This window comes from Lactuca virosa, chromosome 3 (genome assembly GCF_052849685.1).
Source record: "Lactuca virosa cultivar CGN04683 chromosome 3, Lactuca_virosa_CGN04683_v6, whole genome shotgun sequence".
NCBI classification, from domain to species: domain Eukaryota; kingdom Viridiplantae; phylum Streptophyta; class Magnoliopsida; order Asterales; family Asteraceae; genus Lactuca; species Lactuca virosa.
Window position 1 is genome coordinate 82,390,716 of NC_136428.1, and position 17,524 is coordinate 82,408,239.

Sequence of the window (17,524 nt, forward strand, 5' to 3'; positions counted from 1 at the left end):
TTTCGACCACGACTCCATTTTAAGACCGTTTTTAATTATTTTAACGTGGGATTTTCACCCAAACTCGTATTTTGACATATAAAACCCTAAATATTCATATTTTGAGGAGAATCATTGCCTAAGAACAAAATCTATTTTGTGAGATATTTAGGTGGAGTGTTGACTTATCCTTTGGACAAGGACACAAGCAACCTCCCCATACCTTCATAGTACAACCCCCAGTCACTATTCACCCATACCTAGTCAATCATTGTCCTTTTCCCACTCTTTTTCAGCCATAATCTTGAACAAAAACTGGAGATATCCTTATCTCTCCTCCCACTTTATTCACTCTTTCTCAAGAAGAACAAACACCTCTCTTCCACTTTCTCTCTCTAAAAATTCGAGATTCCAAGGCTAGTCTTGGGTTTTTCCTCCACATTTGGTAAGTATCTTCCTCCTACACTTAGATATTCTACTATCCTTCATCCAAATCATAGCTTGCTTACACAAATATCGTCATATTTGTTGTTAGATCTTCAAATCTTCAAGCATCTCCCAAGTGTTATTCAGTTGAACACTTCTTTTCTCCATCATCCATCTACTGAAATCACTCAAGGTGAGTTCATACCCCTACATTTTCATGTTTTCTTCAAGTTTTAAGTGGGGGAATACAAGTTAAAACACCAAAAACTTAACTAAACTCAAACAACAGCTTTCATCAGAAAAGTTGAGTCTTATTCACGGACTGTTTTGACTATCTTAAGTGTAATATCTTTCAAAACTGTTTAATATGAAAATAGTTCAGCTTCATACCTTTAAAATAAGTACTTGCACATCTCCATACGATTTTTCTACAATTTATGGTGATTTTTACAAAACTGCCTATCATTTCATAAATGAATTCGGACCAGTCTGTGAATATGAACATTTTAACACAAGTTAAAGACTTCTAAAAATCATAATAAAAATTATTAATAAACTAGACATATTTTGTGAACTATCAGAATTTACGGATTCAGTTTTCGACTTCGTATGATTTTTCTATGATTTTTCTAAAACAGTGCTGAAAGGTTAAAAACTAGTTAACAGCTTACAACTTTCATAACACTTTGTAGTATGTTGAGCAAAGTGTATAACCATAAGTTCTAAGTATTGAATGTATTTTCTTGTTAGTTTATCATCATAAACTGAAATTTAGTCATTCATGATAATGTTTACTCATTCATTTCGAACACATATAATAAACTACAATAAGCATAGTTTATGGATTTTTACTACATGAAAAAGGTTTTACTCTCAAAACAAATGGGTTTTTTCATATACTACATGATAAACTATAAGAGTAATAGTTTAAGGATTTCATATCACTAATTTATTCATAAAAGGTGATTTTACTTCCTCCACGGAAGTGGTTTTAATATCAAACTATGTGTAAACTAGTTAACTTAGGTTGTGAGGCAATTCTCTCCCCGTACGTTTGAGTACGGGATCTCAATTCCTGTAAGTTATAATCAGAGTCTCTTGTAGGGTGAGCGTGATAATTGTGTATATATTGGGATTGACACCCCACACCTCGCTGCTAGCTACAGCCGGACCGGCAGGTCTGCGGGTGACAAGAGTCATAGTATCTTAACGTCCGAAAAACGTTGTGCAGGTTATTTCTAGTCATAGTATGGTTATAGCGACTCACATAGGTAGTTAACAATCTTTCAAGTTTACATGGAAAATTCTACTTTGAAAAGGGGTTTACTTCTAAATTAAACGAGTTTATGTCGATTTAAACTTGCATGAATTACTTTAAGTATGAAAAAATACTTGTTTATTCTCGGTCCTGGGATTTAGGACTACATAACTTTTATAAGGAAAATATTGGATTTTCTTTGGAAACATATTTCTATTAAAACTACATTTCATCTAGAATTGTTAGACTTCAGCTATAATTGCTAAGTGTATATGCTAGAGTTATATAAGAATTTAGTCACAATCGACTTAGAATTTGTGGGCCCGCCTTATCTCTTGTTCCTTGTTTGGTTGTGGACCTAGGGCAGACCCATTATATTCAACGGTTTATTTAACTTAAATTTTATATAACTTATGTACGATGGGCGATTATAGAAGGAATCTATGGGTCCTTCTAGGGTTCATTATCGCATAACATAGGAGCATTCATTCCACACTTAACTAAGAAAATATTGGATTTTCTGGAAATCATACTCTATCGCTTTTACAAGGAAAACGGTTTCTTCCTCAAACAAAACTCTTAAGAACTCACCAACTTAATTGTTGACACTTTTCAAAACTACTTGTATTCTCAGGAAATCAGTGAAACAGGAAAACATCAGCACTTTGAGGATGGGACGTTAAATCGTCAAACAGTTTATTTTGTCATCATAATGTAATTGATTTTGAAACATGTAAACATATACTATGGTGTAACATTTTCAATTATATTTATGATGGTTGTATTTACTTTGAATACTATTATACTCGTTGTTGTGATACTATACATGAAGTCCTCCACCCCCGGACATTTCCGCCATCCTTGGTTTGGGGGTGTGACAGATTGGTATCAGAGCATTGTTTATAGTGAACTAAGTATATCGAACCACATAAGATATACAAACTATAAATGCATTGGGACTAAGGTCTCTGATTTAACATTTTCAGATGACTATACTTTTAGAAATAAATAAATTTCTTGTTAAAAGTATACATGCATGCATACATACTAAGGTCAGCATCGTTCTAGAACAAAACAAAAGTTGTGATTGTTGAATGACACAAGTAGGCTTGGGGATGCATGGTCAGGTCTGGGAATGACATAGCCTGATCAACTATGTCTAACCCAGAAGTAATTAGCATGTGCCCGGGAATGGTTGTGTTGTTACAACAAGTCTAAAAACTTACCAACTCTATCTACAAAGAAACATTGAAAAACATAAGACAAACATTAAAATACTATAGGAGTATTTGGTGATACTATAATCAACTTATGTGAAAACTAAAGACCCCTATTAGTAGGTCTATAATGACTGAGTGCCTACGCCAAGGTTATACATAATTAAAGATATTATAGACTCAGAATCTATGACTATTGCTCTACTTCCTGTTCCTTGTTTGGTTGTGGACTTAGAGTAGAGTCATTTATTCGAAGGTCTATTCTATCTCAGATTATGTATAACTGGTATTCACTATGTGATTATAGACGTGACTGATAAGGATCACCCCCTATAAGTAATTAATTATAGGATTAGATGCCTATTAATTATCTCTTCCACCCCTATTCTCGCACGAACAGCACGACAAGATCTTACATACCAGGAGGCCCCTACTTTCCAAACTCGGAGAGTTAGTGAGTGATGAGGAAAAAAGTCGGAGGTGGAGTCAGAGGTCGACAACACTCCTCATATAGCCTGGGCTCTCGCGAACTAAGAGTTTTGAGTTTGATTTTTCGTCTTTATGTGTTTCTGGTATACCATACCAATCCTTGAGTTTGTAAGCTTCAAACAAATCGAAGGTGTATGTATTTGTGTTCATCACGTGTGTGTGTATTCATCTGCATCTATGTTCGATTTCTGGAAAAAAAAAACTTACCCCAAGTCTGAGTTTGTGAGCATAATGTGGAAACAATTCGAATTGCAGATGGATTCTTCTAAAATAAACTCGAAATCTAGAGTTTTTCGGATGGATTTGTTCATTATGTGTTTCAGATCTTTATCTAGTTCATCAGGGTTGTTCATCGTGTTCTTGAGAGCTTCTTCATATTTGAGTGTGTGTGTTTGTTCAGAACACAAACCCAGATCTGGATGTGTGTATGATTTCGTTTTTTGATAGATTTTCCATAAATTATTTATTCAGATTTAAGTGTGTGTATATGTGGGTTAGATCAAAACACGATCCTAGGCTCAAGAAATTGTTTCAAGTTTCTTAAGAACGCTATGGTCGGATGTTGAAGATGATGAAAAGTGATCTGATGGAAAATCATGAATGTTAGAGTTTTTGAGTTTGCCGAAAAAATCAGGAACGCCGGAGAAGATGATCGGAGCTGACAAGTACGCCGGAAACCGGCTAAACTTCCAATAGCAGGTCATAATGATGTTTTTTGAATAGTTCAACAAGTTCAATGGGAAAATGTGGACAAAAAAAACTTAGTAACTTAGTGTGTACAAATCAAAGAATATGTTAGCCTTTTAAGTCATTATCCCTTAAGTAAATTAGGCAAACCAATTTACTCTTTCCACTTCAGCTTTTAAACTTATTGTGAATTTCTCTCGTCTGCATTCCCAACCCCAACTCCAACTTTTTCGTGTTTTCTTTTATGTCTCTAAAACCCCTAACACTACAAATTAAATGACATTCAGTGGCATACGTTTTTAGTGGCATATTTTTTATGCCACTATATTATGTTTTTAGTGGCATATTTTATATGTCACTATAGAGTTAACGAATTTAGTGGAGTTTAACAAATTATGTCACTAATATTCATATTTATTAGTGGCAAAATAATATAAAAATGCCACTAAAAATATAGATTTTGTGGCATACAATTAATTATTTACCACTAAAGATTTATTATAATATTAAGAATTGTTCGTTGTGCCAGTAAAAGAAATATGAGTTTTGTTTTCCTATTAAAGAACATGGGGTTAATTTCGACATTTGCAACTTAATTTTAGCCGACTTTGGTATGCTGCATCACAAAATTAGTAATAGCTAATCCTCAAACTGCCTGATTATTTGAAATTCCCTCTACGAAATCTCGTTTCCCCTTCTCATCACAACCCTAAATCGATCGCCCTAACTTCATCGTGCTACACAATCATGCCGCCGTTGTCCAGTTCGTTGTCACCACACCATCATGTCGGCATCCAATTCGTCGTCGCCACACCATCAAGCCATCATCATCCAACTCGTCGCTGCCACACCATTACACCTCTATCGTTGAAGTCGTCATACCCTACGCCACCAGCAATACGGTATATTTTATCCACATCAACATCACTTTCTCAACAAGTATTTGACGTCTATAATCCTCTTGTATATCGATTTAAGTTTTAATCTTATGCTCCTAGCTTTCTGTTCCTACTCTTATTGCATTTTATTGGATACGATTCATGGTTATTTATTCCTTTTTATACTGATTGAATATGATTGTGGCTTAACCGAATAGAGTTAAGCGCTTGCATACTAATTGAATAAGGTTCTGGCTTAATTGAATATGGTTCAGCTCTTGTACACCGATTGTCATGGAGATTTTCTTGAACACGATTCAACTCTTTCTAGCTTAATTGAATACATTTTTGTTGTTTGGATGTAAAGTAGAAATCAATCACTTCATGTTGAATTGCGTGCAGTTTCATACGATCTAATTGGCTTAATACTTAAGCTTTTGTTTTGCGCTTAGTCAGTAAAACTACATCAGGAGTTAACTAAAATCTCATCAATATAACATATTGTAAACCACAACACAAGATGATATGTCATTCACAACATATATGTATAAAGCAGGATATTAAATTTAGATGTATATGTATGACTGTATGTATGTATCAAGAGATATTGGTGAGTCCCTTTTACACAAAGATTGTCCATTTCTTGAGATATAGCCGGAAATGATATCAATATGGTAGATGGAAACAATTGTATGGAAATCATGATTTATGGTGCATAAAATATTAACATGATTTTGAAGAAAGAAATCACACATACTGTCATATTGAATCTGTCCAAACATGCAGCTCTAGTTTTCTCTATTTTCTAAAGCATTTTTTTTACCTATGGCCTTTTGGTGTGTTAAGTATTTCATAGAGACTACTATACATTTGTTTACTTAATCTTGAAAATGACCTTTTAAGATAAACCAAAAATCTATACTTAATGTGTTAAGACAATAACCTTTACCTATTGTTCGTTGTTCATTTTTCAAGATAAAATTTTACATCATATGGGAAACACCAATGGGTTAAGCCTGTTCTAGCTAAGGTAAAATTTTACATCTTTTGATTATTTTTTTTAAATAGGAAAAAGAAAAAAAAAAGAGATTGATTGTCGATAATCTTTGAATAATTCATTTTCATTTTTATATTCGGAAAATCAGCCTTACAGCTAGCAATCATATTTCAAGATACATAGATCGTAAGGTCTTGGCTTCACGAACCTACCAGGTAACCCACAATCATTATAATCTTTTGATAATTTGACAAATTTTCCCCTGGATATAACCAGAACTACATGATGGAATTGTTTTTTTAACTAAGGGTAATCTTGGAACATGAAACTTCTTTTGCTAGGCCCCACATTGAGGACGGGAAGAACTGTTCATGGTGGATGATTGACCTTGGTCTCGATCACCAGATTTACTTCATACTTGTACCAAATAAAAATATACATCAATCTTTATCTATATAGAAGGGTGTAATGGTTACTTTCATATTCAAACACTTCATTCGGTCCAAAACAATCTCTGTTTATAAAACACTTTTTTTTAAACTTTTTTCTTGTTGATTTTAAGTTCAGTTATATAGGAAGCTATTGGAAGAGAGGGTGTGACTATGCAATATGTTTCAGGGAATGGAACTGCTAGTAGAGGACCGGAGGTTGCTGTTGGCAACCTTCAAGAATACTATAATGGTATCTACATTACAATTCACTTTTTCACTTATGATAAGTTTATCTTGCTTTTTGATCTTGATGATGGTTTATCTTGCTGTTGGCTTCTCATAAAAGAAAACTGTCCACCATTACAGTGTGCAAAAATCTTATCTCAAGTACGTAAAGATTATACAGTTAAGCCAATAACTAATTTCTTTATCATTTTAACTTAAAGTGATAAAGAAAGTAGTTAGTGGCTTATTGTGTGATTTTGAACTTTTTTTTCTTTTCTTTTCTCAAGAACTTGACTTTTATGTATAAGTTTCTTTTGTGAATGCAGTTTTTTTATTTGTTAAACATCTTTGAGCTCAATGGTGTTCCCCCATATGAAAATCCATATTAGTTTAATGATGATTTTGTTGATAAGGAGTCTTTTATTATTTTAACTTTATCTCACTTGATTTGTTTTCTTTTTTGCAATCTAATACAAAGACAATGTCCGAGAGTAACATTCATAGGGGAGATGATGAACTTAGAGGTAATCAAAATCACTTGCACTTAATATAAGTTACTCTAACTGGTTTATATAATTCTCAACTTTTACTAATGTAGTTTCTGATTTAGGTTTATGGCATGCTAATGACAATATCAACTTTTACTAATGGTAGACAAGTGAAGAAGTTGAATTGGACATAAAAGTTGCAAAAGATAGGCTTGATAGTGACCACTATGGCTTAGTCAAAGTCAAACAAAAGATTTTATTAAATATCTAGCAGTTTGCAAGGTTAGAAAATCTATTTCTGATGAAAGGAATGGAATGGTTTATTCCATTGTAATGAAAAAGAAAATGTTGTTTGTTTCGTCATATTAAATGGAATTTTTATTATCTTCTATGTGATTCTATTTAATTAATTATTTTATTTCATATTATAGATAAAAGTTATGTTGATATAATAGCCTAAATTATTGAATCTCATTAGTATTTTCTAGCTTAAATGTGCCACAAAATATTGTTTTGTATTGTGACAAATAAAAAGGTGTCGCTAAAAGCTTAAAATGGGTAACTAAAAGTAGCATGAATTCTTTAATCAAATGATCATTCAATGGCACAAAATATGTGCCACATAAAGTTTTATTTTATTGTGGCATCTAAAGAAGTGTCACAAAAAGCCTAAAAAACTGCAGCGACAAAAAGAAAAAGTGTCACAAAAGGGTTTTAGTGGGAGCGTTTGTAGTGACATTTATTATATGTGCCTCTGATTCTTTGAGAAACCTTTAGTGGTATTTTATTGGGGTTTTAGTGGCACTTTTTGTATGCCACTAAATGACATATTTTTTGTAGACTAAGTTGAATTTATTTTATGTCTCTAAAACTCCTAACTTATTGTGTATTTCTCTCGCCCGTATTCCCAACTCCAACTCCTAGTTTTTTACGTTTTCTGTTGTCTCTAAAACTTATTGTGAAAATTACATTCGATACAAACTTGATACAAAATAAATATGTTAGCTCGAAACTTCCAACTTGAATATGAAATTTTATTTTATACAACTTTTTTAATTCTTTAGGTAAATTAGATAGACCTCAAACAAAAACCATATATAAAAGAAAAACTTTAAGCTAAGTTTTTTTTGTAATGTAGAAGTCGCAGAATTCTTTAAGTGAATTAGACAGACCTATGTACTCCTTCCACTTCACCTTTTAAACTTATTGTGTATTTCTCTCGTCCGCATTCCCAACTCCAACTGCAAGTTTTTCATGTTTTCTTTATTGTCTCTAAAACTCCTACATAACAAGGATAGTAGCATTAATAGTGACAAATATCGCTGCAAAAGACACAAACTATTGCCGCTAATACCTTTAGCGGTGAAAAGTCGTCGCTAAAATGGCGCTACTATATATTGATTTGTACGACACGCAATGCCATATCTAATCGTACTTTCCTTTAATCTTGGTATTTTTATGATTTATTCAAATTTCCCATAGCAACTCACATGCAACTTTTTCTTTTGAAAGGTCTAAGATTGTCCAAATCATTTTATCTTTGTTTAGGAAACAGAGCGGCACTTTCGTCCAGTCTTAGGCTGAAATATGTGCCATTTGTTAGAAAATCGGGATAATAATAGCCTTGAAAATTATGAGAATTGTGGTTTCACTTTCAGATTAAAGTATTTGGGTGGTACTCTCAATATTTAATCGGATAAGACTCAGAATTCAGAGCAAGAACAGAAAATATGATTGTTATGAATTTCATGATGGTTGCTGTACCAGGAAAAATGATGACCAAAAGATTAAGTAGTTCATTTGTCTGAAAACTGTCAAGGCAGTTTTCTTTGTCCAAAAACTACTCCAACTGTCAGAACCAATAACAGTCACCAAAACGTATTTTTAATAAAGGTCAAAATGAAGTCAAAACCGGGTTCATTTACAGAAAATTCAGATTTCTAAGGCATTTACAGAAAATTCAGATTTCGACCCCAGCCAGGGGCTTTGCCCCTTGGACCCCGCCAGGGGCTGCCGCCCCTTGGACCCCGCTCCCAGGGGCGCTGCCCCCGGACCCCCGTTCGTTTAGGGGCTTCGCCCCTAAATGACAGTCTACTTTGAATCATGAATAAATTTAAACAAGTGTGCACTCCGCACCATCCTTACTTGTTTAATATTCATCAAGATTGAATTTTGGTCAACAAAGTCAATCCATTACACTTAAATACACATTGATGATACAAAATCACCAACAAACCTCCCTCATTTAAGTGTAATCTTGATTAACTTAAAACAAAACATAACAACAACAAACTGATGCATAAATGAAATGTCATGACGATTGAATTTCACATTAGTATATTATTCATTCCAAATATTCGAATATCAGGGTGTCACTAATGATTGAACCCTTTCTATTCATAGTGAATACATGAAGATAATACACACAACAGTTTATATTTTCATAAGTTCTAAGTTGACACTATATTTTACTAGCTTGTGTCCCATCCTTCAATAAGCATATCAAAGCCAAGTCCTAACTTCTTGAAGCAGCTAAACTTCATGCTTATATAGGTAGTCCTTTTATTCTTGCACCTGCAAATGCAATTTTTCAAAAGAACTATTAAGAATATAAACTCAACCTCTTTAACTTGCAGTACTGAACACATACCTTGGGATGATGATAATAATGTGTTCCAATCTTTTAATATCAAGCTTTCCACATTGAATTCAACATCTAATATTACATTAGATGAGAATTGGGTATCTCAATACAAAAGATTTTAAGTGGACTTTAAACCCATCCCTACAGCCGCCTTGTGCACAAGATCTCTTGCTAACCCTTTGGTTAGATGATCGGCTAAATTCAACTAAGTTCTTACAAACTCCACAGATATCACACCAGTCATGATGAGCTCACGAATCATGCTATGTCTAACACCTAAATGTCTAGACTTTACATTGTACACTTGACTATAAGCCTTAGCCAAGGTTGCAACACTATCACATCTGATAGAAATGGTAGATATCGGTTTGGGCCATAATGGAATTTCATAAATCAAATTCCTTAGCCACTCAGCTTCTTTACCAGCAGCAGACAAAGCAACAAACTCAGACTCCATGGTTGAGTTAGTAATACAAGTTTGTTTCTTAGATGCCCAAGAAATGGCACCTCCTCCAAGAAGAAACACACAACCACTAGTAGAGGAGTGATCCTCTAAGTTGTTAATCCAGCTGGCATCTGAATAACCTTCTAAAACAGAAGGATATCCACTACAAGTTAAACCATAATTCATGGTCCATTTTAAGTACTTGAATACTCTACTCACAGCTTGCCAATGATGTGTACTAGGATTACTAGTATATCTACTAAGCCTTCCCACATCATATGCTATATCAGGCCTAGTACTAATCATGGCATGCATTAGACAACCAATAGCCCTAGAATATTCAAGTTGAGACAATGAAGATCCTTTATTAGGAGGAAGCTTGAGACTAGCATCTATAGGAGTGCTAACAGGAGAACAATTCTCAAAGATAAACTTTTTCAATATCTTTTCAATGTAATGAGATTGAGAAATTGAAATCCCATTGTTTCCTTTTCTAATTCTTATACCAATAATTACCTCAGCCTCCCCCATGTCTTTTATATCAAAACTAGATGATAAGAATTTCTTGGTTTTATCAACTTCTTCTAAATCAGTACCAAAAATTAACATATCATCCACATATAAACAAATCATGACTCCTTTAGCAGAAGTATCAAATTTGCTATATACACACTTGTCAGCTTGGTTTAATGCAAAACCATTAGAAAAGACAACATCATCAAACTTTTGATGCCATTGTTTTGGTGCTTGTTTCAAACCATGTAATGATTTCTTCAACCTACACACTTTGTGTTCATTTCCAGGCATCACAAACCCTTCAGGTTGTTTCATGTATATTTCCTCATCCAAGTCACCATTCAAGAATGCAGTTTTCACATCCATTTGGTGAATCACAAGATTATGTATAGCTGCAAGAGCTAATAATAATCTAATAGTGGAAATTCTGGCAACAGGAGCATAAGTATCAAAGAAATCAATGCCTTCCTTTTGTCTAAAGCCTTAGATAACCAATCTGGCTTTATATTTATCAATTGTGCCATCCACATTCATCTTTTTTGAGGATCCATTTACATCCTAATGCGTTGCAACCAGGAGGTAAATCATACAATACCCAAGTATTGTTATGCATGATAGAATCAATTTCATCCTGAATTGCTTCTTTCGAGAAATGAACATCCCTAGAAGCCATAGCTTCACTAAAAGTCTTTGGATCCTCCTCAATATTAAAACAATATTGATGTTGACATATAGTCTCATTCCTTGTTCCTTCAACTAGATAAAGTTGAATTGCTTCTAAAACTTTTTTAATTCTTTAGGTAAATTAGATAGACCTCAAACAAAAACCATATATAAAAGAAAAACTTCAAGTAAAGTTTTTTTTGTAACATAGTAGCCACATAATTTTTAGGTAAATTTTGTAATGTAGAAGCCGCAAAATTCTTTAAGTAAATTAGACAGACCTATGTACTCCTTCCACTTCACCTTTTAAACTTATTGTGTATTTCTCTCGTACGCGTTCCCAACTTCAACTCCAAGTTTTTCACGTTTTCTTTATTATCTCTAAAAATCCTACATAACAAGGATAGTAGCATTAGTAGTGACAAATATCGCCGCAAAAGACACAAACTATTGCCGCTAATACCTTTAGCGGCGACAAGTCGTCGCTAAAATGGCGCTACTATATATTGCTTCGTACGACACGCAATGCCAGATCTAATCGTACTTTCCTTTAATCTTGGTATTTTTATGATTTATTCAAATTTCCCATAGCAACTCACATGCAACTTTTTGTTTTGAAAGGTCTAAGATTGTCCAAATCATTTTATCTTTGTTTAGGAAACAGAGGAGCACTTTCGTCCAGTCTTAGGCTGAAATATGTGCCATTATTATAATAGTGCTTGTCATTGGCCAGAGATAAAGGAGCTACAAATAGTAGTATGATAAAAACGATAATAAAAATTTCATAATTTTACTAAAAGCGTACCTAATATTTAAGGAATACGCTCATCTGTATCTAAGGCGGTATTTTTCAGTGTTGGTATCTAAAACCTTCCCTAGACAAAGGCCTTTATGGGTAATAGTAATCATCGGTTGGTATTGGCATATATATCTTTGTAAAAGTTTTCATGTCATGTAAAGCTTGAAGATGTACAAACATACAATCACTGGTACATGTAGAAAAACAGGTAGCTAGCAACACCTTACACCCATTATATAAGTGCATGCCTCACGCATCAGTTTGTTCAAGTACTACCATTAGAGAGGACAACTAGCTAGCTAGTAATCGCAAGAAAAAAAAATGGCTATAACAGGAAAGATAACACGTGAAGTTGAAATCAAATGTCATCGTCACCAGGTCTTTGAACTCTTCAAGCACAGGCCACACGACACATCAGTCGCCGACCCTGAAACTATTGAAGCTTGCCATTTAATTTCTGGTGAATGGGGTGTTCCTGGAGCTGTCGTTCAGTGGTTCTACTACCATGGTAAACTACGAACATATGAACTTGTTCTATGTTCCATCTATTCCAACTACACACACACACACATATATATATATATATATATATATATATATATATATATATATATATATATATATATATAATACAATCTACTTCTGGTTTTTGCGTAGATGGAAAAAAGGAAACTGTGAAAGAAATCATTGAAGAAGTTGATGATGAATTACACAAAATAGTTTTCAAAGTGATTGAAGGAGATATCTTGGAGGTGTATAATTCCATGAGCTTCATCCTTACGACCAGAGATGTGGGTGATAAGAAGTTTGTTATCTGGACTATAGAGTTCGAGAAGGCGAATGCAAGTATACCGGATCCAATATCGTATCTGGACTTGGTTTGTGGATTAGCTCGAAATATTGATGCTCATTTTCTCAAGTAACCATGATGTCGTCGATATATTCACTAAATAAATGTTGCTGACATTATGCATGTATATCAGCTCCAACAGCGACTTGCTTGGTAACAACAGAATAAAGGGAAGTGAGATTGTTTAATAAATAAATGTCAGCTGCCGTATTTATAAATATTGATGCTTGTGAAGATACATATTTGTATAATTGTATTGTAAACTAGCATGGTGTAATGGTGTATTTCAATTACTTGCAATTGTTACATCTTTTGCTTGATTTTTGAAATTAAAACTCACTTTTGGTAGTCACGTTTAGTGTTTATGTTTTTCTATTAGTTTAAGACTTCCAAATGGTTTAAGTAATGTGTAAAACAATGGAATGGTTTAAGACTTTTATTTTGCTTTTTAAGGTTTTGATCAGCTGCCCCGGCGGGCAGGTTGGACAATGGCCGAGAACCCTAAAATCGTGTAGGGCCCATTTTAGAAATGTGTTAGTGTTTGTATAGGAGGCCCATATATTTATTTTTCAGTTTTCAATGCCAATCGTCCCCTCCTTTCTAATCTGTTGAAGAAAGACCGAAATCAGTTATCAGAACATCGATTCATCATCTTCATCAGGGTTTTAACTTATAGTTTTCTGATTTGTATGAAATTTGTTGATCGATTAAGCCTTCATCCATCAAGAATCTTAGAAACAATCAGGTAAGAATAAGAACTCGAGTTTTGATTTCCTGATTTCTTAGATTTATCTGTTTTTTCATTGTCTGATTTCTTCTCTTTTATCCTCCAAATCGATTTTGTTGCCCCAGAACCGATTTTTGAGTTCTGAGTTCGATGATTATATCAGAGTATCAAAATACAAAGTGTTTTTTTTTCTTCTGATTTATCTTATCACGCAAAGTTATCGACTTTACTCTTGTGTTTCTGGTTTTAATCGTTCTTTAAAGGCCAATCAAACACAATTTTTTTTCTTCTGATTTCTCTTGACAGGCCCAAAGTGTTTTAATTTATTGTTTCTGATTTTTTTTTTCAGTTTTCATATGCGAATTTTGATCGTGTAAGTTTCTATATGTCATTAGTGTAGGTGATTGAATAACTGAAAAAAAAATATTAATAATAACAATAAATAATAAAAATGTCTAAAGTACAATCTTTTTGCTAAAGTATAAAAGCCTACGTTTTATATATATAAGAAGTACACATTTGTTTAAGGGAAAATGCAATAAAGTCATTACGTATTAGTCTTATAATCGATTTAGTCCTTATATTTTTTTTATTCAATTAAGTCTCAAATATCGGTAATTGTATTCAATTTAACCTCTTCACCCGGTCAACAGGTCATCGAACTTTCAAAAATTACATTTCTGGCCCTGATTTCAAAATTATTACAAATTTGGTCCAAAATTTACACTTTTGGCCCAGATAATAATATGTTTTTTAGAAAATATTTATTTTAAAGCCCAAATACATAAATAAATGATGAATGATTTGCCTATGTTAAAAAAGATTTGATGGACAAAATTGACCATCACATTATTTATGATGATTTTGCTTCTAAAAAATTTAGTTTTCTTTGTTATGTTTATATAATAGGGTTCAAAGCATGTTATAACCTGACATTTTATTGTTTTGTATTATTAATTTTCAGTTGTTTGGCTGAAGCCTTTTTCTTTTGTATTGGTAGGGAGTCTTACTTGCAACTATATTTTATTTTAATTAATAAAATTTTCTGGTTATACCACCATATTTAAAAAAATAATAATAAATAAATAAATAATAAAAAAAAGTAAATTACAATAATGGTCCCTATGGTTTGGGGTAAGCGCGTTTGACCCCTAATTTTTTTTCTAAGTCGGATCGTCCTTATGGTTTAACTTTATTGCATTGTTGGTCCCTGATGGACTTAAAATGACCAATATACCCTTATTTATATATTACCTCCGTCCCAAATTGATAGTCCACTTTTGATTTTTGAAGTCTTTTTTCTTTAACTTTGACCTTAAATATTTTTGTTTTTGATAGATAATACTTGATGCAAAATATATGAATGGATTGGATTTTAAATGTTTTTTCATTATTATAAATTTTATCAAGTAATATATAACACAAATAAAAATATTTAAGGTCAAAGTTGAAGAAAAAAGACTTCAAAAGTCAAAAGTGGACTATCAATTTGGGACGGAGGGAGTATTATTTTATTTATTTTTAACTAATTAAAATAAATTGTTTAATATGTATGGGTGCCACCTAAATCTCCTCGTCCTTCTCTTGAATATGTAGGTGTATTCATCTACCTTCTTCGCTCAAATCTCACCTGAGAATACCAAACCAGATCCTCTCATCTGTCTCCCTCTCTCAACTTCGACGAAGTCATACCACCATCAACTACCAAATACCTAACAACATCGTCATCACTGCCTGTCGAGCGCTGCGATTTGGGGGCGGAGGTGAAAGCGGAAGGTGGTGGAGCCACCGACTCATTATCCAAATTTAGAGCAACTCTCCATCTCCGATCTGACGTCCTCATATGCCTCTCACCTCCGATGTAGCCATCTCTGCCATGGCGGTAATCGAGGAAAACTCGTCGGATATCGGTCCTCCGATTTGGAACACTCATCTACGCCTCTCACGTGAACAATTGGGTTTAGTGAAGAACTTGTTTTGTTATTATTAAATGATTTTCCATGACGGTTCTTGAAGAACAACTGATGAACTAATTGAGAACAAGATGATTTTGGTTTGTTGATTATCATGTTTTTTTTAAGATGAACTGGTCAAGAACAGATGAAGATGAGGACGGTTTTGGGTAATTTGGGTGGTTTGATATGAAAAATTAGTTGGATTCAATGGGTTGATGTTTGTTGAATCCGATAATAGTGATGAACATGATTTAGGTTCCAATTGATTCAATTGTCCGAAAATTTCTTTGGGTAAATTGATGTTCTGTTAAATTTATGATTCCTGGTCAAAGTTTTGCTGAATGATTTAGGTAATTTTACTCATTTGTAACTGAATAACTAAATGCAGATTTGTTCAATGGAAATTGTTTCTGGATTTGATTTTTCTAGATTTGATTTTCAGGGAGGCTTTATTTTTGTTTTGGTTTTGTTTTGATCTTTTAACATGCAGGGGGGAGGTTGAAAGGTTTAAAACACAGGGATAAATACCATAATTGGTGGCCGAAGATATTTGTTGGAGAAGGTGGTCGGGTATCGGTGAAGGAAGACCGATAAGAAGGACGAATGGGTTTGGGTAGGACCCATACATATTAAACAAATTTTCTAATCAATTAAAAATAAATATAATAATTAAAACAATAAATAAGGGTATATTTGTTATTTTAAGTACATCAGGGACCAACGATGCAATAAAATTAAAAGATAGGGACGGCCTGAGATAGAAAAAAAAGTTAGAACCAAACGTACAAATTAACCGAAACCATAGGGACCATCTATGTAAGTTACTCAAAAAAATATATACATCTGTAGCGAACGACCTCATTTTTTATTTTTCTTGTAGTAAATTGTCAATCATTTGAACCAATCAAACCAGTGGAAGATACACGCCTTTCAGGATTAGATCATTTTCCTGAAAATCAACGAATCCTTCAAATAATTTCTCCCCAAAACCAAACACTTTACAAGTCGGAAATTTTCTTATGGCGAACAAAAAGATGGATTTGATCCTAAGGATATGGAAATGAAAGGTGTAGGGTCAACATTCTATACAACTGAGTCAATCACATGAGTCACGAGGTTCATCAACATGTGTTTCCTCACTATGGTGGATTTCGGGTGCAAGGATGCACGTATTAAAAGTAAAAACATAATAATTTGTTGTTGACTATAAATATGTCAACTTTTTTACTATTGTTAATGTATATATTTACCGTTCAACATCAATCCTCACTACTAGAAAAACAGCCTTTTTCGACGCGCAATGTGTGTCGTAAAACGCTTAGACGCGCATTTATGACACGCATTTTTGTGTGTCGTCTATAGACGACGCGCATTTACGATGCGCATTTATGACATGCATTTACGACACTCATTTACGGCACGCAATGCGTGTCAAGGAAGGCCCTGTCATAAAGGAAGATGACACGCATTTGCGTGTCGTAACCTTACGATGCGCGTTTAGGACACACATTTCGTATCATTAAAGCCCCTGTCATAAATGAAGATGACACGCATTTGCGTGTCATAAACTTTAGCAACCATTTATGATATACATTTACAACGCGTCTTTACAATACTCATTTATGCATAATACAAAAATATGGAAACAAATATATACCAAAACAATCAATTTCATCCAATAACATCATGTCAAAAAATTGTCATACATTGGTATTACGGGATCTAATTGTACATTGTTATTAAGAGGTTTTCCCTAACTATATAACCTAATACTACATTTCTATTAAGGAACACCTTGTTTCTACTTCTTATTGTTATGTTTATGTTCCCACATGATACTTGTTTTCATC

The 17,524-nt window shown here is 33.5% G+C and overlaps 1 protein-coding gene across 1 annotated transcript; it reads left to right on the forward strand.

Moving 5' to 3' along the window:
• Positions 1–12,330: 12,330 nt before the first annotated feature.
• LOC145166097 (MLP-like protein 31) lies at positions 12,331–13,344 on the forward strand. The gene is made up of 2 exons (XM_079085024.1): positions 12,331–12,650; positions 12,800–13,344. The coding sequence occupies exons 1-2, from the start codon at positions 12,464–12,466 to the stop codon at positions 13,063–13,065; spliced, it is 453 nt and encodes a 150-aa protein (XP_078941150.1). The 5' UTR covers positions 12,331–12,463; the 3' UTR covers positions 13,066–13,344.
• Positions 13,345–17,524: the final 4,180 nt, after the last annotated feature.